The following is a 27,809-nucleotide window of genomic DNA, read 5'->3' on the forward strand; positions in this document are numbered from 1 at the left end:
AACCTCACACATCACCATATAACCAGTATACCTCTATATAACCTCACACATCACCATATAGCCAGTATACCTCTAAATAACCTCACACATTACCATATAACCAGTATATAACCAGTATACCTCTATATAACCTCACACATCACTATATAACCAGTATACCTCTATATAACCTCACACATCACCATATAACCAGTATACCTCTAAATAACCTCACACATTACCATATAACCAGTATATAACCAGTATACCTCTATATAACCTCACACATCACTATATAACCAGTATACCTCTATATAACCTCACACATCACCATATAACCAGTATACCTCTATATAACCTCACACATCACTGTATAACCAGTATACCTCTATATAACCTCTCAAATCACTATATAACCAGTATACCTCTATATAACCTCACACATCACCATATAACCAGTATATAACCAGTATACCTCTATATAACCTCACACATCACCATATAACCAGTATACCTCTATATAACCTCACACATCACCATATAACCAGTATACCTCTATATAACCTCACACATCACCATATAACCAGTATACCTCTATATAACCTCACACATCACCATATAACCAGTATACCTCTATATAACCTCACACATCACCATATAGCCAGTATACCTCTATATAACCTCACACATCCCTATATCACCAGTATACCTCTATATAACCTCACACATCACCATATAACCAGTATACCTCTATATAACCTCACACATCACCATATAACAGTATACCTCTATATAACCTCACACATCACTATATAACCAGTATACCTCTACATAACCTCACACATCACTGTATAACCAGTATACCTCTATATAACCTCACACATCACCATATAACCAGTATACCTCTATATAACCTCACACATCACCATATAACCAGTATATAACCAGTATACCTCTATATAACCTCACACATCACCATATAACCAGTATACCTCTATATAACCTCACACATCACCATATAACCAGTATACCTCTATATAACCTCACACATCACCATATAACCAGTATACCTCTATATAACCTCACACATCACCATATAACCAGTATACCTCTATATAACCTCACACATCACCATATAGCCAGTATACCTCTATATAATCTCACACATCACCATATAACCAGTATACCTCTATATAACCTCACACATCACCATATAACCAGTATATAACCAGTATACCTCTATATAACCTCACACATCACCATATAACCAGTATACCTCTATATAACCTCACACATCACCATATAACCAGTATACCTCTATATAACCTCACACATCACCATATAACCAGTATACCTCTATATAACCTCACACATCACCATATAACCAGTATACCTCTATATAACCTCACACATCACTGTATAACCAGTATACCTCTATATAACCTCTCAAATCACTATATAACCAGTATACCTCTATATAACCTCCCACATCACCATATAACCAGTATACCTCTATATAACCTCACACATCACCATATAACCAGTATACCTCTATATAACCTCACACATCACCATATAACCAGTATACCTCTATATAACCTCACACATCGCTATATAACCAGTATACCTCTATATAACCTCACACATCACCATATAACCAGTATACCTCTATATAACCTCACACATCACCATATGACCAGTATACCTCTATATAACCTCACACATCACTATATAACCAGTATACCTCTATATAACCTCACACATCACCATATAACCAGTATACCTCTATATAACCTCACACATCACTATATAACCAGTATACCTCTATATAACCTCACACATCACCATATAGCCAGTATACCTCTATATAACCTCACACATCACTATATAACCAGTATACCTCTATATAACCTCACACATCACCATATAGCCAGTATACCTCTATATAACCTCACACATCACTATATAACCAGTATACCTCTATATAACCTCACACATCACTATATAACCAGTATACCTCTATATAACCTCACACATCACCATATAACCAGTATACCTCTATATAACCTCACACATCACTATATAACCAGTATACCTCTATATAACCTCACACATCACCATATAACCAGTATACCTCTATATAACCTCACACATCACTATATAACCAGTATACCTCTATATAACCTCACAGATCACTATATAACCAGTATACCTCTATATAACCTCACACATCACTATATAACCAGTATACCTCTATATAACCTCTCAAATCACTATATAACCAGTATACCTCTATATAAGCTCACACATCACCATATAACCAGTATACCTCTATATAACCTCACACATCACTATATAACCAGTATACCTCTATATGACCTCACACATCACCATATAACCAGTATACCTCTATATAACCTCTCAAATCACTATATAACCAGTATACCTCTATATAACCTCACACATCACCATATAACCAGTATACCTCTATATAACCTCACACATCACCATATAACCAGTATACCTCTATATAACCTCACACATCACCATATAACCAGTATACCTCTATATAACCTCACACATCACCATATAACCAGTATACCTCTATATAACCTCACACATCACTATATTACCAGTATACCTCTATATAACCTCACACATCACTATATAACCAGTATACCTCTATATAACCTCACACATCACCATATAACCAGTATATAACCAGTATACCTCTATATAACCTCACACATCACCATATAACCAGTATACCTCTATATAACCTCACACATCACCATATAACCAGTATACCTCTATATCCTCACACATCACCATATAGCCAGTATACCTCTATATAACCTCACACATCACCATATAACCAGTATACCTCTATATAATCTCACACATCACCATATAACCAGTATACCTCTATATAACCTCACACATCACCATATAACCAGTATACCTCTATATAACCTCACACATCACCATATAACCAGTATACCTCTATATAACCTCACACATCACCATATAACCAGTATACCTCTATATAACCTCACACATCACCATATAACCAGTATACCTCTATATAACCTCACACATCACCATATAACCAGTATACCTCTATATAACCTCACACATCACCATATAACCAGTATATCTCTATGTCAGGAATATCTCAGGTGTATATCGGGAATAGCTCAGGTGTATATCGGGAATAGGTCAGGTGTATATCGGGAATAGCTCAGGGATATATCGGGAATAGCTCAGGAATATATCGGGAATAGTTTAGGTGTATATCGGGAATAGCTCAGGTGTGTATTGGGAAGAGTTCAGGTGTATATCGGGAAGAGTTCAGGTGTATATTGGGAATAGTTCAGGTGTATATCGGGAAGAGTTCAGGTGTATATCGGGAATATCTCAGGTGTATATCGGGAATATCTCATGTGTATATCGGGAATAGTTCAGGTGTATATCGGGAATATCTCAGGCGTATATCAGGAATAGTTCAGGTGTATATTGTCACGCCGAGCGCTCCGGGTCCTGTTGCCTCCCCGGAGCGCTCACGGCGTGTCTCTGCATGCAGCGCTCCAGTCTGCAGCGCTGACCGCGAGCGCTGCTTCCTTGTTACCGGAGGGGACGCGATCCGAGGCACAGGACGTGTCCGCCCTCGGATCGCGCCCCATTTCACTCACCTTCCGCCACTGTCTGTTTCCTCCCGGCGCACGCGGCCCCGCTCCCTAGGGCGCGCGCACCGCCTTGCTGAAATTTAAAGGGCCAGTGCACCACTAATTGGTGCCTGGCCCAATCAGTACAGAACACATAAATATCCACTTCCCCTTCCTGCCCTCGCCGGATCTTGTTGCCTTGTGCCAGTGAAAGCGTTCCCGTGTGTCCATTGCCTGTGTATCCAGACCCTTGCCGTTGCCCTTGACTACGAACAGTTGCCGCCTGCCCTGACCTTCTGCTATGTCTGACCTTGCCTTTGCCTAATCCTTGTGTACCGCACCAGACTCAGCTGTCAGTGAGGTTGAGTCACTATTGGGTGGAACGACCTGGGGGTTACCTGCCACAGCAAGTCCATCCAGCTTTGTGGCAGGCTCTGGTGAAAACCAGTAACCTCTTAGATTCCGTTCCCCTGGTACGGCCCACGCCATCACCTCACTGACACAGAGGATCCACCACCTGTGTCCTCTCTGCATACCAGTCCGGATCCTGACAGTAGATCCGGCCATGGATCCCGCTGAGGTCCCGCTGCCCAGTGTCGCTGACCTAACCTCCGTGGTCGCCCAGCAATCACAGCAGATCGCGCTACAAGGACAACAGCTGACTCAGTTGACTGCTATGCTACAACAGCTTCTGCCTCAACAACAGCAACTATCTCCTCCGCCAGCTCCTGCATCACCTCCGCAGCGAGTGGTCGCTTCCAGACTCCGCCTGTCCCTACCTGACAAGTTTGATGGGGACTCTAGATTGTGCCGTGGATTCCAGTCCCAGTGTTCCCTACACCTGGAGATGATGTCGGACCAATTCCCTACAGAACGGTCTAAGGTGGCGTTCGTGGTCAGCCTCCTGTCTGGAAAGGCCTTGTCTTGGGCCACACCGCTTTGGGACCGCAACGATCCTGCCACTGCTACTATCCAGTCTTTCTTCTCAGAAGTACGTAGTGTCTTTGAGGAGCCTGCCCGGGCTTCCTCTGCCGAGACTGCTTTACTAAATCTTGTCCAAGGGAGTTCTTCAGTGGGCGAATACGCCATCCTATTCCGCACCCTCGCCTCTGAGCTATCCTGGAATAATGAGGCCTTCTGCGCGACCTTCAAAAAAGGCTTATCCAGTAACATCAAAGATGTCCTGGCCGCACGAGAAATCCCTGCTACCCTGTCTGAACTTATCCATTTGGCCACCCGCATCGACATGTGTTTCACTGAAAGACGCCAGGAGCTTCGTCAGGAAAAGGATCTTGTTCACACCAGGCGGTTTCTTCCCCTGGCTCCTCTCTTCCAGCGTCCTTTGCAATCTGTTCCTGTGCCTCCTGCCGAGGAGGCTATGCAAGTAGATCGGTCTCGCCTGACCCAACAAGAGAGGACTCGCCGTAGGAATGAAAACCTGTGCCTGTACTGTGCAAGCACCGAACATTTCCTATAAGACTGTCCCATTCGTCCTCCGCGTCTGAGAAATGCACGTACACACCTAGTTAACGTAGGAGAGTCGTTGCTAGGAGTGAATTCTTCCTCTCCACGATTGACTTTACCTGTGCGGATTGCTATACCCGCTAATACTACTTCCTTCTCCGCTGTGGCCTTCTTGGACTCTGGTTCGGCAGGAAGTTTCATTGAAGCCTCCCTAATCAACAGGTTCAATATTCCAGTTACCTGTCTTGTCAAACCTCTCTTCATATCGTCCGTCAATGGAGAGAGGCTGGTCTGCACCGTGCGTTACCGCACTCAACCTCTGCTCATGAGTGTGGGAATTCACCATCATGAACATATTGAATTTTTTGTGCTGCCCAACTGTACTTCTGAAATTCTTCTGGGCTTGTCCTGGCTCCAACGTCACTTGCCTAGTCTCGACTGGGCCACCGGGGACATTAAAAGTTGGGGATCTTCTTGCCACAAGCGATGTCTTCATCCAGTTCAGTCCTGCCAAGTCTCCTTTTCTACTCCATTGCCAGGTCTTCCTAGGGCCTATCAGGACTATGCTGACGTCTTTTGTAAAAAGCAAGCAGAGGTCTTACCTCCACATAGACCTTATGACTGTCCTATCGACCTGCCCCATGGTAGGATTTCCCACTTTCTGCCCCGGAAACACAAGCCATGACAGAGTACATTCAAGAAAACCTCAAAAAAGGTTTTATCCGAAAGTCATCTTCTCCAGCCGGAGCTGGATTCTTCTTCGTGGCCAAGAAGGACGGATCGCTATGTCCTTGTATAGACTACCGCGGTCTAAATAAGATCACCGTGAAAAATCGCTACCCTCTACCACTCATCTCTGAATTATTTGATCGATTGCGAGGAGCTAAGATCTTCACCAAACTTGATCTAAGGGGTGCCTATAATCTCATCCGCATTCGTGAGGGAGACGAGTGGTAAACCGCCTTCAATACCAGAGATGGACACTTTGAATATCTGGTCATGCCATTTGGTCTCTGCAACGCCCCTGCAGTCTTCCAGGACTTTGTCAACGAGATTTTCCGGGACATGCTGTATTCCTGTGTGGTGGTCTACCTCGATGACATTCTCATTTTTTCTTCCAACATAGGGGAACATCGCCTCCATGTCCGTCAAGTACTTCAGCGCCTACGCAAAAATCATCTCTATGCCAAGATGGAGAAATGTCTTCTCGAACGCAGCAGTCTTCCCTTCTTGGGATACTTAGTCTCCGATCAAGGTCTTCAAATGGACCCTGATAAACTATCTGCAGTAATAGATTGGCCACGTCCCACTGGTTTGCGAGCCATCCAACGATTTCTCGGATTTGCAAATTATTATCGTCAATTCATACCCCACTTCTCCACCGTTGTTGCGCCTATTGTGGTCTTGACAAAGAAAAATGCTAATCCGAAATCCTGGCCACTGCAGGCGGAAGAAGCCTTTAAACACCTCAAAGCCACCTTCTCTTCTGCTCCAGTCCTGTCCAAGCCAGATCCTCTGAAGCCCTTCTTCCTTGAGGTCGACGCCTCCTCTGTTGGTGCCGGAGCTGTCCTTCTTCAAAAAACCGCAAAAGGAAAAAATATCACTTGCGGATTTTTCTCCAAGACCTTCTCTCCCCCTGAAAAGAACTATTCCATTGGGGACCGTGAACTATTGGCCATTAAATTGGCACTTGAGGAGTGGAGACATCTTCTAGAAGGATCCTTTCATCCCATCACCATCTACACTGATCATAAAAATTTGTCTTTTCTTCAATCCGCCCAGCGGTTAAATCCTCGCCAGGCTAGATGGTCATTGTTCTTTGCCCATTTCAATTTTCAAATTCATTTTCGTCCTGCGGACAAGAATTTCAGGGCGGATGCTCTGTCACATACCACCGATGCCTCAGAATCAGAAGTTCTTCCTCAACGCATCATATCTCCGGAGTGTCTGGTCGTCTCCGCCCCAGCTGCTTAGATGCCAATTCCTCCCAGAAAGACTTATGTTCCTCCACGTCTTTGCCTCCAGACTCTCAAATGGGGTCATTCCTCCCACCTGGCAGGTCATGCTGGAATCAAAAAATCCATACAGCTAATCGCCAGACACTATTGGTGGTCTTCCTTGGAGAAAGATGTGACCGATTTTGTACGAGCCTGTAATGTGTGTGCACGTGACAAGACCCCACGCCAGAAACCTGCAGGTCTTCTCCTTCCTCTGCCTGTGCCTGAACAGCCTTGGTCTCATATAGGTATGGACTTTATCACTGACCTTCCTGTATCTCATGGCAACACTGTCATTTGGGTGGTCGTGGATCGATTTTCCAAAATTGCTCATTTTGTCCCACTTCCAGGTCTTCCTTCTGCGCCTCAATTGGCTAAACAGTTTTTTCTCCACATTTTTCGTCTCCACGGACTTCCTACGCATATTGTGTCTGATAGAGGCGTTCAATTAGTTTCTAAATTTTGGAGAGCACTTTGTAGTCAACTAAAAATCTAATTAAATTTCTCTTATCATCCGCAATCCAATGGACAAGTCGAAAGAATAAACCAGATCCTTGGTGACTACCTTCTTCATTTTGTCTCCTCCCGACAAGACGATTGGGTTGATCTTCTGCCCTGGGCTGAATTCTCGTAAAACTTCAAAACTTCCGAATCTTCCTCCAAATCTCCATTTTTTGTGGTGTACGGCCGTCATCCTATTCCCCCACTCCCCATTCCCACTTCTTCTGGAGTCCCTGCCGTGGACGAATTGACTCAAGACTTCTCCATCTGGAAAGAGACCCAAAAGTCGCTCCTACTGGCCTCATCTCGCATGAAGAGACATGCTGACAAAAAGAGAAGAATTCCTCCTGTATTTTCCCCCGATGACAAAGTTTGGCTCTCTGCCAAATACATCCGTTTCCGTGTCCCTAGCTACAAGCTTGGTCCTCGGTACCTCGAGCCATTTAAAATCAAAAATTAAATCAATTCTGTCTCTTACAAGCTCTATTTTCCTCCTTCTCTTCGCATTCCTAACTCTTTTCATGTCTCCCTTCTCAAACCTCTCATACTTAACCGCTTTTCCCCCAAGGTCACCATTTCTGCTCCTGTCACTGGGTCCTCAGAGGTCTTCTCCGTCAAGGAAATCCTCGCCTCCAAGGTGGTCCGAGGTAAAAAAAAAAATGTAGGTGGACTGGGAGAATTGTGGCCCTGAAGAAAGATCATGGGAGCCTAAGGCCAATATTTTAGACAAGGAACTCATCCACAGATTCCTCAGTTCCAAAAAGAGGGGGTGACCCAAGTGGGGGGGGGGGGGTACTGTCACGCCGAGCGCTCCGGGTCCCGGTGTCTCCCCAGAGCGCTCATGGCGTGTCTCTGCATGCAGCGCTCCGGTCGGCACTGCTGACCGCGAGCGCTGCTTCCTTGTTGGCCGAGGGGACGCGATCCAAGGCACGGGACGTGTCCGTCCTCGGATCGCACCCCATGCCACTCACCTTCCACCACTGTCTGTTTCCTCCAGGCGCGCGCGGCCCCGCTCCCTAGGGTGCGTGCGCGCCGGCTTGCTGAAATTTAAAGGGCCAGTGCACCACTAATTGGTGCCTGGCCCAATCAGTACAGAGCACATAAATATCCACTTCCCCTTCCTGCCCTCGCCGGATCTTGTTGCCTTGTGCCAGTGAAAGCGTTCCCGTGTGTCCATTGCCTGTGTATCCAGACCATTGCCGTTGCTCTTGACTACAAACCGCTGCCGCCTGCCCTGACCTTCTGCTACGTCTGACCTTGCCTTTGCCTAATTCTTGTGTACCGCGCCTGACTCAGCTGTCAGTGAGGTTAAGTCGCTATTGGGTGGAACGACCTGGGGGTTACCTGCCGCAGCAAGTCCATCCCGCTTTGTGGCAGGCTCTGGTGAAAACCAGTAACCTCTTAGATTCCGTTCCCCTGGTATGGCCCACGCCATCACCTCACTGACACAGAGAATCCACCACCTGTGTCCTCTCTGCATACCAGTCCAGATCCTGAGATATATCAGGAATAGTTCAGGTGTATATCGGGAATATCTCAGGTGCATATCGGGAATAGCTCAGGTGTATATCAGGAATAGTTCAGGTGTATATCAGGAATAGTTTAGGTGTATATCAGGAATAGCTCAGGTGTGTATCGGGAATAGCTCAGGTGTGTATCGGGAATAGCTCAGGTGTGTATCGGGAATAGCTCAGATGTGTATCGGGAATAGTTCAGGTGTGTATTGGGAATAGCTCAGGTGTGTATCAGGAATAGTTCAGGTATATATCAGGAATAGCTCAGGTGTGTATCGGGAATAGTTCAGGTGTATATCGGGAATAGCTCAGGTGTGTGTCAGGAATTGTTAAGGTGTATATCAGGAATAGTTCAGGTATATATCGGGAATACCTCAAGTGTGTATCGGGAATAATTCAGGTGTATATCGGGAATAGTTCAGGTGTGTATCGGAAATAGTTCAGGGGTATATCAGGAAGAGTTCTGGCGTATATCAGGAATAGTTCAGATGTATATCGGGAATAGCTCAGGTGTGTATCGGGGATAGTTCAGGTGTATATCAGGAATAGTTAAGGTGTATATCGGGAATAGTTCAGGTGTATATCAGGAAGAATTCAGGTGTATATCAGGAATAGCTCTGGTTTATATCAGGAATATCTCAGGTGTATATCAGGAATATCTCAGGTGTATATCAGGAATAGCTCAGGTGTATATTAGGAATAGTTCAGGTGTATATCGGGAATATCTCAGGTGTATATCAGGAATAGTTCAGGTGTATATCATGAATAGTTCAGGTGTATATCAGGAATATCTCAGGTGTATATCAGGAATAGCTCAGGTGTATATATCGGGAATAGCTCAGGTGTGTATCGGGAATAGTTCAGGTGTTGGCTATAACTACAAAGGGGCGTCAATTCCTAAATTTAATAGTTCAGGGGGTTGGCTAAAACTACAAAGGGGCGTCAATTCCTAAATTTATTGCAGGATAATTTTATGGGCCAGTTTGTGGAGGACCCAACAAGAAGTGATGCCTTGTTGGATCTGATCATTTCCAACAACGCAGAGCTGGTTGGTAATGTAACTGTGAGGGAAAACCTTGGGAATAGCGACCACAATATAGTTACTTTTGACTTAAAATGTAGAAAACAAAGACAGGCGGGGAAGGCAAAAACATATAACTTTAAAAATGCAAACTTCCCTGGGCTGAGAGCTGCACTACAGGACATAGACTGGGGGGAGGTGTTCTCAAATACTGATACAGAAGGTAAATGGGACATCTTTAAATCAACTCTAAATAACTATACAGCTAAATATATACCAAAGGGGAACAAATATAAACGATTAAAACTAAATCCTTCATGGCTGACAAATGAGGTTAAAAGAGCAATAAACAACAAAAAAATAGCCTTCAAAAAATACAAATCTGATGGGTCAGCGATAACATTTAAACAGTACAAAGAGCTTAATAAAAATCTGTAAAAATGTAATAAAAACAGCAAAAATTCAAAATGAGAGACAGGTGGCCAAAGAAAGCAAAACTAATCCTAAATATGTTTTTAGATATCTAAATACAAAAAAAACAAGGACAGAGCATGTATAATAATGATAATGGGGAGGTTGTCACGGGCGATCAAGAGAAGGCGGAGCTACTGAATGGGTTCTTTAGTTCTGTATACACTATGGAAAAAGGAGCTGACATTGGCCAGGTCAGTGCTGGTAACACATCATGTACAGGTCAGTGCTGGTAACACATCATGTACAGGTCAGTGCTGGTAACACATCATGTAATGTATTGAACTGGCTTAATGTAGAGATGGTACAAGGTAAGTTAAGTAAAGTAAATGTAAGCAAATCTCCAGGGCCGGATGGACTACACCCAAGAGTTCTTAGAGAGGTAAGTTCAGTAATATCTGTACCCTTGTTCATGATATTTAGAGATTCTCTGGTGTCTGGTATTGTGCCAAGGGACTGGCGCAAGGCGAATGTGGTGCCAATCTTCAAGAAGGGCTCTAGGTCTTCGCCAGGAAACTATAGACCGGTAAGTTTAACGTGTATTGTGGGTAAATTGTTTGAAGGACTTATAAGGGATTACATACAGGAATACATAGGGGATAATTGTATTATAAGTGATAGCCAGCATGGGTTTACTAAGGATAGAAGTTGTCACCAATCTAATTTGCTTTTATGAAGAGGTGAGTAGAAGCCTTGACAGAGGAATGGCTGTGGATATAGAGGGGGGCTGTGTATATAGAGGGGGGCTGTGTATATAGAGGGGGGCTCTGTATATAGAGGAATGGCTGTGGATATAGTGTTTCTGGATTTTGCCAAAGCGTTTGATACTGTCCCTCACAGACGTCTGACAGGTAAGTTAAGGTCTTTGGGTTTGGAAACTTTAGTTTGTAACTGGATTGAACACTGGCTCATGGATCGTACCCAGAGAGTGGTGGTAAATGATTCGTACTCTGATTGGTCCCCGGTTATTAGTGGTGTACCCCAAGGTTCAGTACTGGGCCCGCTGTTGTATAATTTATTTATCAATGATATAGAGGATGGTATTAACAGCTCTGTTTCTATCTTTGCAGATGACACCAAGCTTTGTAGCACGGTACAGTCTATAGAGGATGTATATAGGTTACAAGATGACTTGGATAGACTAAGTGTCTGGGCATCCACTTGGCAAATGAGGTTCAATGTGGATGAATGTAAAGTTATGCATCTGGGTACTAATAACCTGCATGCGTCGTATGTCTTAGGGGGGATTAAACTGGCAGAGTCACTGGTAGAGAAGGATCTGGGTGTACTTGTAGATCACAGACTACAGAATAGCATGCAATGTCAGGCTGCTGCTTCCAAAGCCGGCAGGATATTGTCATGTATAAAAAGAGGCATGGACTCGAGGGGCAGGGACATAATACTCCCCCTTTATAAAGCATTGGTACGGCCTCACCTGGAATATGCTGTTCAGTTTTGGTCGCCTGTTCATAAAAGGGACACTGCGGAGTTGGAAAGGGTGCAGAGACGCGCGACTAAACTAATATGGGGCATGGAACATCTTAGCTATGAGGAGCGATTAAAGGAGTTACAATTGTTTAGTCTTGAGAAGAGACGTTTAAGGGGGATATGATAAACGTATATAAGTATATAAATGGCCCATACAAAAAATATGGAGAAAAACTGTTCCAGGTTAAACCCCCCCAAAGGACGAGGGGGCACTCCCTCCGTCTGGAGAAGAAAAGGTTTAGTCTAAAGGGGCGAAACGCCTTCTTTACCGTGAGGACTGTGAATTTATGGAACGGTCTACCTCAGGAACTGGTCACAGCAGGAACAATTAACAGCTTTAAAACAGGGTTAGATACATTCCTGGAACAAAATAACATTAAAGCTTATGCAGAATTATAAAACTACATCCCTTTCCCTTATCCCCTTACATCCTTCCCTTCAATCCCCTGGTTGGACTTGATGGACATATGTCTTTTTTCAACCATACTAACTATGTAACTATGTAACTATATCGGGAATAGCTCAGGTGTAGATAAGGAATATCTCAGGTGTGTATCAGGAATAGTTAAGGTGTATATCGGGAAGAGTTCAGGTGTATATCGGGAAGAGTTCAGGTGTATATCGGGAAGAGTTCAGGTGTATATCAGGAATAGTTCAGGTGTATATCAGGAATATTTCAGGTGTATATCAGGAATAGTTCAGGTGTATATCAGGAATAGCTCAAGTGTATATCAGGAATAGTTAAGGTGGATATCGGGAATAGTTCAGGTGTGTATTGGGAATAGTTCAGGTGTGTATCGGGAATAGCTCAGGTGTGTATTGGGAATAGTTCAGGTGTGTATCGGGAATAGCTCAGGTGTGCATTGGGAATAGCTCAGGTGTGTATTGGGAATAGTTCAGGTGTATATCAGGAATAGTTCAGGTGTGTGTCGGGAATAGTTCAGGTGTGTATCGGGAATAGTTCAGGTGTGTATTGGGAATAGTTCAGGTGTATATCAGGAAGAGTTCAGGTGTGTATCGGGAATAGCTCAGGTGTGTATTGGGAAGAGTTCAGGTGTATATCGGGAATAGTTCAGGTGTATATCGGGAATAGTTCAGGTGTATATCGGGAATAGTTCAGGTGTATATCGGGAATAGCTCAGGTGGGTATCGGGAATAGCTCAGGTGTGTATCGGGAATAGCTCAGCTGGGTATCGGGAATAGCTCAGGTGTGTATCGGGAATAGCTCAGCTGGGTATCGGGAATAGCTCAGGTGTGTATCGGGAATAGCTCAGCTGGGTATCGGGAATAGCTCAGGTGTGTATTAGGAATATCTCAGGTGTATCTGATGGGGGGTAGAACAAACACATAAGACTGTGGATTCACTGATTGTCATCTTTCCATAAGACCTCAGGTCAGACCACAGTCGTGGACTTGTTTTAGTAAAACCTCTCTACAACCCTCAGTCCCATCACTTCTCTCATGTATATAGGAATGTGACACAATGAGGGACGAGTTAAAGGAGGGTAACACTGCATCATTACAGCCACAGGGACTATCACTCATATAGAAGGAGCCAAGGAGCCCTGCCTGACCGGGCCTGTACAGTGAAGGATGAAGGAAATGGGCTGTACACTGGGGAGCTGCGTACTGTGAAGAGCACAACACGGGGATGGATAGATGCGAGATAGATAGATAGATAGATATGAGATAGATAGATATGAGATAGATAGATGGAAAGATAGATAGATAGATTGAGATAGATAGATAGATAGATATGAGATAGATAGATATGAGATAGATAGATAGATATGAGATAGATAGATAGATAGATAGATATGAGATTGATAGATATGAGATAGATAGATAAATAGATATGAGATAGATAGATAGATAGATATGAGATAGATAGATGGAAAGATAGATATGAGATAGATAGATAGATTGAGATAGATAGATAGATAGATGGAAAGATAGATATGAGATAGATAGATAGATATGAGATAGATAGATAAATAGATATGAGATAGATAGATATGAGATAGATAGATGGAAAGATAGATATGAGATAGATAGATAGATAGATAGATAGATTGAGATAGATAGATATGAGATAGATAGATATGAGATAGATAGATATGAGATAGATAGATGGAAAGATAGATATGAGATAGATAGATAGATAGATAGATAGATAGATTGAGATAGATAGATAGATAGATTGAGATAGATAGATATGAGATAGATAGATAGATATGAGATAGATAAATAGATATGAGATAGATATAGATAGATAGATAGATATGAGATAGATAAATAGATATGAGATACATATAGATAGATAGATAGATAGATGTGAGATAGATATGAAATAGATAGATAGATAGATAGATCTTATACTTTCATTTACTGCACCATAGCTGAATAGCTTCTCATGTTGTATCTATATACTCATGTTTTATCTATATCTTTGTGCTGGCAGTGTGCTGCTGTATTCTTCTGTTGCTGTATATTTAGCCCAGCAGCCTGCACCTGCAAGCCAGGTCCATATAATAGTTTGGAATCAATAGTGCTGGCTGACTTATCTTTTGTCTAGATAGATAGATAGATAGATAGATATGAGATAGATAGATAGATAGATAGATAGATATGAGATAGATAGATAGATAGATATGAGATAGATAGATAGATAGATAGATATGAGATAGAAAGATAGATAGATAGATAGATAGATATGAGATAGATAGATAGATAGATAGATAGATAGATATGAGATAGATAGATAGAGAGAGAGATATGAGATAGATAGATAGATAGATAGATAGATATGAGATAGATAGATAGATAGATAGATATGAGATAGATAGATAGATAGATAGATATGAGATAGATAGATAGATAGATAGATATGAGATAGAAAGATAGATAGATAGATAGATATGAGATAGATATGATAGATATGAGATAAATAGATATATATGAGATAGATAGATAGATAGATAGATAGATAGATAGAAAAACAGCACTCCTGGAGCTTCTTATGTATGGGTGCACACAGAACCGGACCTTGGTTAGGGGTCCATAGGCTGCACAGCAAAAGTACAGAAATCCGCAGCACACAAGTCCAATATGGTGAAAATAGAAAAAGTTTTAATCCATAAAGTGAATGTCTTACAGCAACGTTCCTGCTGGCTCACCCAGCCTTCCTCAAGCTCCTTAGATAGATATGAGATCGATAGATAGATATGAGATAGATAGATAGATAGATAGATATGAGATAGATAGATAGATAGATAGATAGATATGAGATAGATAGATAGATATGAGATAGATATGAGTTAGATAGATATGAGATAGATAGATATGAGATAGATAGATATAAGATAGATAGATAGATATGAGATAGATAGATAGATAGATATAAGATAGATAGATATGAGATAGATAGATATGAGATAGATAGATATGAGATAGATATGAGTTAGATAGATATGAGATAGATAGATATGAGATAGATAGATAGATATGAGATAGATAGATAGATAGAAAGATATAAGATAGATAGATATGAGATAGATAGATAGATATGAGATAGATAAATAGATATGAGATAGATATAGATAGATAGATAGATAGATAGATAGATAGATAGATATGAGATAGATAGATAGATAGATAGATAGATAGATAGAAAGATATGAGATAGATAGAGAGAGATATGAGATAGATAGATATGAGATAGATAGATAGATATGAGATAGATCGATATGAAATATATAAATAGATAGATATTAGAGAGATAGATATGAGATATATAAATAGATATATATGAGATAGATAGATAGATAGATAGATAGATAGATATGAGATAGAGAGAGATATGAGATAGATGGATATGAGATAGATAAATACATATGAGATAGATAGATAGATAGATAGATATGAGATAGATAGATAGATAGATATGAGAGAGAGATATAGATATGATATAGATAGATAGATATGAGATAGATAGATAGATATGAGATAGATATGAGATAGATAAATATGAGATAGATAGATATGAGATAGATAGATAGATATGAGATAGATAGATAGATATGAGATAGATAGATAGGAGATAGATAGATAGGAGATAGATAGATAGATAGGAGATAGATAGATAGATAGATAGATATGAGATAGATAGATATGAGATAGATAGATATGAGATAGATAGATATGAGATAGATAGATAATAGATAGATAGATAGATAGATAGATAATAGATAGATAGATATGAGATAGATAGATATGAGATAGATAGATATGAGATAGATAGATAGATAGATAATAGATAGATAAATAGATGGATGTGCTCTGTAATAGTCCTCGTAGGGGTTCGGCTGCTCTTACCTGTATTTCATCCCAGTAGATTTCCCCGTAGACTCCCGCAGGATGTGTGAGAGAAGGGGGATCACCTGGTTGGGGTGTTTTGTCCCCATTGGGGGAGTGCGCAGTTTCGTCTGTCCCCCGCTTCCCCCATTTTGCCCACCAGAAGGGCGATTGGGGCAAAGACGGTCCTCGCTGGTCCTACTTCTCAATGTCTGCTCTGTGCAAGCAAAAGAAACTTGCATATTGAGAGCGAGAGAAGGTAGAAGACTATATGAGGTGATGGGGAGGGGGATGTGTTCGGGGGCCCCAAACCTGTCTGGGGAAGGGGATGAGGACTTACAGGAAAGAGAGGAGAAGAGGACAGGAGGAGGATGAGGAAGGAGCACACAGGAGGCTGGAGATGTATACAGCAGAGGTATGGAGAGAGACAGAGGGGGATGGAGAGAGACAAGGGAGGAGTGGGAGGGGGATGGGACAAGGGGAAGACAAAAAAGTGAGTGGTCCAGGAGATGTGGAGAGGGTCAGGATACTGCGTGGGTTTGGGCAGAGAGTGTTCTGGAGGGGGTGGAGGGGAGGAGGCAGATCTACATGGTACTGATGAGTATGGAGATGATGGAGGTGTAGGGACAATGCCCTGTGTGCGGTGATGGGACAGCTCTGCAGTTATCCAGGGGGGCCCTCCACATCCCTCCCCGCTCCTCTCTCTCCGACATCCTTCTCTGCACTGATGCAGCTAACACCAGCTCCTCCTCCTGACTCACACGCTGGATGCATAGACTTATGTACACAACCCCATAGAGTGCTAATGAGGCACACACCAACCTAACCTGGGATCAGGGGAGGGAAGGAAGGGGGGCACTCCGCAACCTCTCCAACTCCAGTATCTAATAGTCTGCAGGGCTATGATGAAAGAGAGGTGCTAGGACTGTGCAATGTCAAAAAAATAGAGACCAGTGATCCGTAGGTGGTACGGGGTGGGGGTATGGGCGGTCAAGGGCGCGCACACATAGACTCAAAGGGGGCTTGAGCCTCTGCCCTATGATGCCCTCACCCCTATGATGCCCTCACTTATCTCAGGAATTGTGTTGTATTAACATATGGAAGGTTTTTACAAACTTTAGTGCCCTTTTTTTCTACTTGAGCCCCCGCCCCCCAAAATGTCTGTGCACATCCCTGTAGGCGGTTATGCTCAGGTAAGAGCCAAGATGGGTATTAAAGGGGTTATCCAGGAAAAAACTGTTTTTTAAATATATATATATATATATATATATATATATATATATATATATATATATATATCTCAACTGGCTCCAGAAAGTTAAACAGATTTGTAAATTACTTCTATAAAAAAAATCTTAATTCTTTCAGTACTTATGATCTGCTGAAGTTGAGTTGTTCTTTCTGTCTAAGTGCTCTCTGATGACACGTGTCTCGGGAACTGTCCAGAGTAGAAGCAAATCCCCATAGCAAACCTATTCTACTCTGTGCAGTTCCCGAGACAAGCAGAGATGTCAGCAGAGAGCACTGTTGTCAGACAGAAAACAACAACTCAACTTCAGCAGCTGATAATTATTGGAAGGATTAAGATTTTTAAATAGAAGTAATTTACAAATCTGTTTAACTTTCTGGAGCCAGTTGATATAAAACAAAAAGTTTTTTTCCCCTGGAATACCCCTTTAACCCCTTCAGGACGGAGCCCATTTTGGCCTTAAGGACCGGAGCGTTTTTTGCACATCTGACCACTGTCACTTTAAACATTAATAACTCTGGAATGCTTTTAGTTATCATTCTGATTCCGAGATTGTTTTTTCGTGACATATTCTACTTTAACATGGTGGTAAATTTTTGTCAATACTTGCATCATTTCTTGGTGAAAAATCCGTAAATTTAATGAAAAATTTGAAAATTTTGCATTTTTCTAACTTTGAAGCTCTCTGCTTGTAAGGAAAATGGATATTACGAATACATTTTTTTTGGTTCACATATACAATATGTCTACTTTATGTTTGCATCATAAAATTGACGTGTTTTTACTTTTGGAAGACACCAGAGGGCTTCAACGGTCAGCAGCAATTTTCCGATTTTTCACAAAATTTTCAAACTCAGTATTTTTCAGGGACCAGTTCAGGTTTGAAGTGGATTTGAAGGGTCTTCATATTAGAAATACCCCACAAAAGACCCCATTATAAAAACTGCACCCCCCAAAGTATTCAAAATGACATTCAGTCAGCGTTTTAACCCTTTAGGTGTTTCACAGGAATAGAAGCAAAGTGAAGGAGAAAATTCACAATCTTCATTTTTTACACTCACATGTTCTTGCAGACCCAATTTTTTAATTTTTTTAGAAAAAAAGGGCACTAAATTTTTACTTGTATTTGTAGCCCAATTTCTCTCGAGTAAGCACATACCTCATATGTCTATGTAAAGTGTTCGGCGGGCGCAGTAGAGGGCTCAGAAGGGAAGGAGCGACAAGGGGATTTTGGAGAGTACGTTTTTCTGAAATGGTTTTTGGGGGGCATGTTACCTTTAGGAAGCCCCTATGGTGCCAGAACAGCAAAAAAAAAACACATGGCATACCATTTTGGAAACTAGACCCCTCGGGGAATGTAACATGGGATAAAGTGAACCTTAATACCCCACAGGTGTTTCACGACTTTTGCAAATGTAAAAAAAAAAAAAAATTTTTTACCTAAAATGCTTGTTTTCCCAAAAAATTTTTATTTTTAAAAAGGGTAATAGCAGAAAATACCCCTAAAAATTTGAAGCCCAATTTCTCCCGATTCAGAAAACACCCCATATGGGGGTGAAAAGTGCTCTGCTGGCGCACTACAGGTCTCAGAAGAAAAGGAGTCACATTTGGCTTTTTGAACGCAAATTTTTCTCTGGGGGCATGCCGCATTTAGGAAGCCCCTATGGTGCCAGGACAGCAAAAAAAAAACACATGGCATACCATTTTGGAAACTAGACCCCTCGGGAAACGTAACAAGGGGTTAAGTGAACCTTTATACCCCACAGGTGTTTCACGACTTTTGCATATGTAAAAAAAAAAAATTTTTTTTCACCTAAAATGCTTGTTTTCCCAAAAATTTTACATTTTTAAAAAGGGTAAAAGCAGAAAATACCCCCCAAAATTTGTAACAATTTCTCCCGAGTACGGCGATACCCCATATGTGACCCTAAACTGTTGCCTTGAAATACGACAGGGCTCCAAAGTGAGAGCGCCATGCGCATTTGAGGCCTAAATTAGGGATTGCATAGGGGTGGACATAGGGGTATTCTACGCCAGTGATTCCCAAACAGGGTGCCTCCAGCTGTTGCAAAACTCCCAGCATGCCTGGACAGTCAACGGCTGTCCGACAATACTGGGAGTTGTTTTGCAACAGCTGGAGGCTCCGTTCTGGAAACAGTGGCGTACCAGACGTTTTTCATTTTTATTGGGGAGGGGAGGGGGGCTGTGTAGGGGTATGTGTATATGTAGTGTTTTTTACTTTTTATTGTGTGTTAGTGCAGTGTAGTGTTTTTAGGGTACAGTCGCACGGGCGGGGGTTCACAGTAGTTTCTCGCTGGCAATTTGAGCTGCAGCAGAAAGTTTGCGGCAGCTCAAACTTGCAGCCAGATACTTACTGTAATCCTCCGCCCATGTGAGTGTACCTTGTACGTTCACATTGGGGGGGGACATCCAGCTGTTGCATAACTACAACTCCCAGCATGCCCGTTGGCTGTCGGTGACTGCTGAGAGTTGCAGTTTTGCAACAGCTGTAGGCACACTGGTTATGTATCACTGAGTTTGTGACCTAACTCAGTGTTTCACAACCAGTGTGCCTCCAGCTGTTGCAAAACTACAACTCCCAGCATGTACGGTGCATGGTGTACGGTGACTGCTGAGAGTTGTAGTTTGCAACAGCTGGAGGCACACCGGTCGTGAAACACTGAGTTAGGTAAAAAAAAACTCTTGAGTTTCACAACCAGTGTGCCTTCAGCTGTTGCAAAACTACAACTCTCAGCAGTCACCGACAGCGAACGGGCATGCTGGGAGTTGTAGTTATGCAACCAGCAGATGCACCACTACAACTCCCAGCATGCACTTTAGCTGTTTGTGCAAGCTGGGAGTTGTAGTTATACAACAGCTGAAGGTACACTTTTCCATAGAAAGAATGTGCCTCCAGCTGTTGCAAAACCATAAGTCCCAGCATGCCCATAAGGGAATGCTGGGAGTTGTGGTGGTCTGCCTCCTGCTGTTGCATAACTACAGCTCCCAGCATGCCCTTTTTGCATGCTGGGAGCTGTTGCTAAGCAACAGCAGGAGGCTGTCACTCACCTCCAACGATCCTCGCCGCACAGGTCAGTCCCTCGTCGTCTCCGCCGCCGCAGCTGCTCCTGGGGCCCCGATCCCAACATTGACGCCGGGGATCGGGGTCCCCAGCACCCGGGGTGCACGTCCCGCACCCGCTCACGTCCTCCGGAAGAGGGGCGGAGCGGGTGCGGGAGTGACACCCGCAGCAGGCGCCCTGATTGGTCGGCCGGTAATCCGGCCGACGAATCAGGGCGATCGTGAGGTGACACCAGTGCCACCTCACCCCTGCAGGCTCTGGCTGTTCGGGGCCGTCAGAGACGGCCCCGAACAGCCAGTAATTCCGGGTCATCGGGTCACTGGAGACCCGATTGACCCGGAATCGCCGCAGATCGCTGGACTGAATTGTCCAGCGATCTGCGGCGATCGCCGACATGGGGGGGCATAATGACCCCCCTGGGCGATATGCCGGGATGCCTGCTGAACGATTTCAGCAGGCATCCGGCTCCGGTCCCCAACCGGCTAGCGGTGGGGGCCGGAATTCCCACGGGCGTATGGATACGCCCTCGGTCCTTAAGGACTCGGCATGCAGGGCGTATCCATACGCCCTATGTCCTGAAGAGGTTAAGACCATTATGCTGTGTAGGTGCCAGGTAGGGTCGCCACCTTTCTTGCAAAAAAAAAAATACCGGCCATGCTAATTTGCATACTTAATTATATATGCGTGACATCACAACATACACATATGCGGGGGAAATTTTGTCCTATTCTGACCTCTATAACTTTTTTATATGGGGGCTCATTTTTTGCGCCCCGATCTGTAGTTTTTAACAGAACCCTTTTTGTTTTGATGGGACTTTTTTTTTTTTTTTATTAAATCCAGGAGTTGCAGTTAGTTACTAACTACAACTCCCAGCATGCCCTTATACAGCATGTGGCTCAGCAGCTGCCCCAAATGAAAACTACAACTCCCAGCATGTTGGACTATATAGTAGTATATAGTATAGGTCAGTGTTTCCCAACCAATGGTGCCTCCAGCTGTTGCAGAACTACAACTCCCAGCATGCCCGGACAGCCGTTGGCTGTCCGGGCATGCTGGGAGTTGTAGTTTTGCAACAGCTGGATTTGCTCTGGTTGGAAAACACTGACCTATACTATATACAACTATGTAGTCCAACATGCTGGGAGTTGTAGTTTTTTTTTTTTTTGTATTACTTCTATAAAAAAATCTTAATCCTTCCAGTACTTATTAGCTGTTGAATGCTACAGAGGAAATTATTTTCTTTTTGGAACACAGAGCTCTCTGCTGACATCACAAACACAGTGCTCTCTGCTGACATCTCTGTCCATTTTAGGAACTGTCCAGAGCAGCATATGTTTGCTATGGGGATTTGCTCCTACTCTGGACAGTTCCTAAAATGGACAGAGATGCCAACAGAGAGCACTGTGCTCGTGATGTCAGCAGAGAGCTCTGTGTTCCAAAAAGCAAATAATTTCCTCTGTAGTATACAGCAGCTAATAAGTACTGGAAGGATTAAGATTTTTTAATAGAAATCATTAACAATTCTTTTTAACTTTCTGGCACCAGTTGAGGAGGTGGTAAGAGATGACTGTAGATAGTTTTGACCTGCAAGGACTCCATAAGAAACAGTATAAAGCTAATGCTCTGCAGCAGGTACCTGGTAAGACACCAGGTAAACATATAGATATTTATGACCTGCAAGAACCAAATAAAGGATGGTGTTAAGACTCTGATGCTCTGCAGGTACTAGACCAAGGATATTATAGGACACCAGATAAAGGGATATGTTGATAGTTCTTCAGGAACCGTGAAAGAGAGGGTATTAAGACTATGACCCTCCCCAGGTACCAGGCTAAGGAGGTATTTAGACACCAGGTATGGTATACCCTCCAAGAACCAAGTGTATGAGGGGGATAAAATTGTGATGCTATGCAGGTACTTGGCAGGAGCTAATAGGACACCTGGTAAGAGTCGAGGAGTATTGACAGTGATATAAGAACAAAGAGATAATATTAGGACTCTCTAAGAACAATGAGATAATATTAGGACTCTCTAACAACAAATAAATAATATTAGGACTCTCTAAGAACAAAGAGATAATATTAGGACTCTCTAAGAACAATGAGATAATATTAGGACTCTCTAATAACAAAGAGATAATATGAGGACTATCTTAGAACAAAGAGATAATAGGACTCTCTAAGAATAAAGAGATAATATTAGGACTCTCTAAGAATAAAGAGATAATATTAGGACTCTCTAAGAATAAAGAGATAATATTAGGACTTTCTAAGAACAAAGAGATAATATTAGGACTCTCTAAGAATAAAGAGATAACATTAGGACTCTCTAAGAACAAAGAGATAATATTAGGATTCTCTAAGAATAAAGAGATAATATTAGGACTCTCTAAGAATAAAGAGATAATATTAGGACTCTCTAAGAATAAAGAGATAATATTAGGACTCTCTAAGAATAAAGAGATAATATTAGGATTCTCTAAGAATAAAGAAATAATATTAGGACTCTCTAAGAACAAAGAGATAATAGGACTCTCTAAGAATAAAGAGATAATATTAGGACTCTGTTAGAACAAAGAGATGATATTAGGACTCTCTAACAACAAATAAATAATATTAGGACTCTCTAAGAATAAAGAGATAATATTAGGACTCTCTAATAACAAAGAGATAATATGAGGACTATCTTAGAACAAAGAGATAATAGGACTCTCTAAGAATAAAGAGATAATATTAGGACTCTCTAAGAATAAAGAGATAATATTAGGACTTTCTAAGAGCAAAGAGATAATATTAGGACTCTAAGAATAAAGAGATAACATTAGGACTCTCTAAGAACAAAGAGTTAATATTAGGATTCTCTAAGAATAAAGAGATAATATTAGGACTCTCTAAGAATAAAGAGATAATATTAGGACTCTCTAAGAATAAAGAGATAATATTAGGACTCTCTAAGAATAAAGAGATAACATTAGGACTCTCTAAGAATAAAGAGATAATATTAGGACTCTCTAAGAATAAAGAGATAATATTAGGACTCTCTAAGAATAAAGAGATAACATTAGGACTCTCTAAGAATAAAGAGATAATATTAGGACTCTCTAAGAATAAAGAGATAATATTAGGACTTTCTAAGAACAAAGAGATAATATTAGGATTCTCTAAGAATAAAGAGATAATATTAGGACTTTCTAAGAACAAAGAGATAATATTAGGACTCTCTAAGAATAAAGAGATAATATTAGGACTCTCTAAGAATAAAGAGATAATATTAGGACTCTCTAAGAATAAAGAGATAATATTAGGACTCTCTAAGAATAAAGAGATAACATTAGGACTCTCTAAGAATAAAGAGATAATATTAGGACTCTCTAAGAATAAAGAGATAATATTAGGATTCTCTAAGAATAAAGAGATAATATTAGGACTCTCTAAGAATAAAGAGATAATATTAGGACTCTCTAAGAATAAAGAGATAATATTATGACTCACTAAGAATAAAGAGATAATATTAGGACTCTCTAAGGACAAAGAGATAATATTAGGACTCTCTAAGGACAAAGAGATAATATTAGGACTCTCTAAGATAATATTAGGACTCTGGTACTAGACCATGGAAGTGATAAGGCACAGAGAAGGGAGGGTGTCGATGAATATATTCTGTAAGCAGGTAAGTGCACTAAAGATTCAGATACTCAGCAAAGATTTATCTAAGGAGGTGTCATCGTAGTGTCAGGTTATGGGGACTCAACACTTCATTGCCACAATTGTTGATATAATGTGATCCTAAGTAAGAATATGAGCAGTAAAACTGATGCAGGTACCGGCTGGAAAAGATATTAAGACCACGATCTAACGTTTATAACTCTGACAATATGTGAGTTTAAGATAAGTAAGATGTTCAAACCTCAGTGTATTTCCATTGCTTAGAAATAGGATTAACGCTGGTGCTTTGCGGGATCTAGTTAAGAGGTGTTAAGACAGTGAGGACCTACAGGTACCAACACACTGGGTGTTCCTCCTGGCAAAGCTCTTAAGTCATAGAGGATCTGCAGATCAGATGAAAGGCATGGAGAAGAGGCTAAATGGGAATGCTCTGCAGGTCGGGGATATGTTTACACTATGGTGCTTTGCAGGTTCCAGGGTAGAAAGGTGCAAATGCCATATTAATAGGGTGTTGGTATTTTGCAGGTGTCATATTAATAGGGTGTTGGTATTTTGCAGGTGTCATATTAATAGGGTGTTGGTATTCTGCAGGTGCCATATTTATGGCGTGTTGGTATTTTGCAGGTGTGATATTAATAGGGTGTTGGTATTCTGCAGGTCCCATATTAATAGGGTGTTGGTATTCTGCAGGTGCCATATTAATAGGGTGTTGGTATTCTGCAGGTGCCATATTTATAGGGTGTTGGTATTCTGCAGGTGCCATATTTATAGGGTGTTGGTATTTTGCAGGTGTCATATTTATAGGGTGTTGGTATTTTGCAGGTATCATATTAATAGGGTGTTGGTATTCTGCAGGTCCCATATTAATAGGGTGTTGGTATTCTGCAGGTGCCATATTAATAGGGTGTTGGTATTTTGCAGGTGTCATATTAATAGGGTGTTGGTACTCTGCAGGTGTCATATTAATAGGGTGTTGGTATTCTGCAGGTGTCATATTAATAGGGTGTTGGTATTCTGCAGGTGTCATATTAATAGGGTGTTGGTATTTTGCAGGTGTCATATAAATAGGGTGTTGGTATTCTGCTGGTGCCATATTAATAGGGTGTTGGTACTCTGCAGGTGCCATATTAATAGGGTGTTGGTATTTTGCAGGTGTCATATTAATAGGGTGTTGGTATTTTGCAGGTGTCATATTAATAGGGTGTTGGTATTCTGCAGGTCCCATATTAATAGGGTGTTGGTATTCTGCAGGTGTGATATTAATAGGGTGTTGGTACTCTGCAGGTGTCATATTAATAGGGTGTTGGTATTCTGCAGTTGTCATATTAATAGGGTGTTGGTATTCTGCAGGTGCCATATTTATGTCGTGTTGGTATTTTGCAGGTGTCATATTAATAGGGTGTTGGTATTCTGCAGGTGTCATATTAATAGGGTGTTGGTACTCTGCAGGTGTCATATTAATAGGGTGTTGGTATTCTGCAGGTGTGATATTAATAGGGTGTTGGTACTCTGCAGGTGTCATATTAATAGGGTGTTGGTATTCTGCAGGTGTCATTTATAGGGTGTTGGTATTCTGCAGGTCCCATATTAATAGGGTGTTGGTATTCTGCAGGTGTCATATTAATAGGGTGTTGGTACTCTGCAGGTGTCATATTAATAGGGTGTTGGTATTCTGCAGGTGTCATTTATAGGGTGTTGGTATTCTGCAGGTCCCATATTAATAGGGTGTTGGTATTCTGCAGGTGCCATATTAATAGGGTGTTGGTATTTTGCAGGTGTCATATTAATAGGGTGTTGGTACTCTGCAGGTGCCATATTAATAGGGTGTTGGTACTCTGCAGGTGCCATATTAATAGGGTGTTGGTATTTTGCAGGTGTCATATACATAGGGTGTTGGTATTTTGCAGGTGTCATATTAATAGGGTGTTGGTATTCTGCAGGTCCCATATTAATAGGGTGTTGGTATTCTGCAGGTGTGATATTAATAGGGTGTTGGTACTCTGCAGGTGTCATATTAATAGGGTGTTGGTATTCTGCAGGTGCCATATTTATGTCGTGTTGGTATTTTGCAGGTGTCATATTAATAGGGTGTTGGTATTCTGCAGGTGTCATATTAATAGGGTGTTGGTACTCTGCAGGTTTCATATTAATAGGGTGTTGGTATTCTGTAGGTGTCATATTTATAGGGTGTTGGTATTCTGCAGGTGTCATATTAATAGGGTGTTGGTATTCTGCAGGTGTCATATTAATAGGGTGTTGGTATTCTGCAGGTGCCATATTTATAGGGTGTTGGTATTCTGCAGGTGCCATATTTATGTTGTGTTGGTATTTTGCAGGTGTGATACTAATAGGGTGTTGGTACTCTGCAGGTGCCATATTTATAGGATGTTGGTATTCTGCAGGTGTCATATTAATAGGGTGTTGGTATTCTGCAGGTGCCATATTTATGTCGTGTTGGTATTTTGCAGGTGTCATATTAATAGGGTGTTGGTATTCTGCAGGTGTCATATTAATAGGGTGTTGGTACTCTGCAGGTGTCATATTAATAGGGTGTTGGTATTCTGCAGGTGTCATATTAATAGGGTGTTGGTATTCTGCAGGTGCCATATTTATGTCGTGTTGGTATTTTGCAGGTGTCATATTAATAGGGTGTTGGTACTCTGCAGGTGTCATATTAATAGGGTGTTGGTATTCTGCAGGTGTCATATTTATAGGGTGTTGGTATTCTGCAGGTCCCATATTAATAGGGTGTTGGTATTCTGTAGGTGCCATATTAATAGGGTCTTGGTATTTTGCAGGTGTCATATTAATAGGGTGTTGGTACTCTGCAGGTGCCATATTAATAGGGTGTTGGTACTCTGCAGGTGCCATATTAATAGGGTGTTGGTATTTTGCAGGTGTCATATTAATAGGGTGTTGGTATTCTGCAGGTGTCACATTAATAGGGTGTTGGTACTCTGCAGGTGCCATATAGATAGATACATAACAGGTTACGGATGCTGTTATAATTGATGTTGTAAACATTGGATTTAGCTATTTTAATGGCAGAATAATATGACACGATTACCACTCACTACACCCCGTCCAACAACAAGAAATGTTTAGTTCTATGTATTTGTGTTCACATGTAGAAGCTTCTCTGCAGACTCGTATGATATTCTGTGTGAGCTTCTGACAGAATAATGTACAGAATGCCCTCTAAGAAGGTCCCAAGAGAAGAGGTCAGAGATCTTAGACCGGACCTTCTGAAAAATGCATTAAGGAGAATATTATACTTGCTGTTAATATAACAAAGCACCTGCAGAGTCGGCTCAGAAGTTATCTCCAAATCGATGGGAAATGATGCTGCAAATTGAT

The 27,809-nt window shown here is 41.7% G+C and overlaps 2 protein-coding genes across 2 annotated transcripts in view; both read right to left on the reverse strand.

Moving 5' to 3' along the window:
- Nucleotides 1-17,189, reverse strand: part of KCNAB3 (potassium voltage-gated channel subfamily A regulatory beta subunit 3) — a 142,860-nt gene extending 125,671 nt beyond the window's left edge. Inside the window, exon 1 of the mRNA XM_056570116.1 lies at nucleotides 16,475-17,189. Within this exon, the coding sequence (XP_056426091.1) occupies nucleotides 16,475-16,695 (221 nt within the window). The 5' untranslated portion in view covers nucleotides 16,696-17,189. The remainder of the gene's footprint in view (nucleotides 1-16,474) is intronic.
- A 7,717-nt stretch (nucleotides 17,190-24,906) lies between these two features.
- On the reverse strand, nucleotides 24,907-25,974 carry LOC130367318 (uncharacterized). The gene has a single exon (XM_056569726.1). The coding sequence runs from the start codon at nucleotides 25,972-25,974 to the stop codon at nucleotides 24,907-24,909; it is 1,068 nt and encodes a 355-aa protein (XP_056425701.1).
- Between the last annotated feature and the right edge of the window lie 1,835 nt (nucleotides 25,975-27,809).

The sequence above is a fragment of the Hyla sarda genome, chromosome 4 (assembly GCF_029499605.1).
Source record: "Hyla sarda isolate aHylSar1 chromosome 4, aHylSar1.hap1, whole genome shotgun sequence".
NCBI classification, from domain to species: domain Eukaryota; kingdom Metazoa; phylum Chordata; class Amphibia; order Anura; family Hylidae; genus Hyla; species Hyla sarda.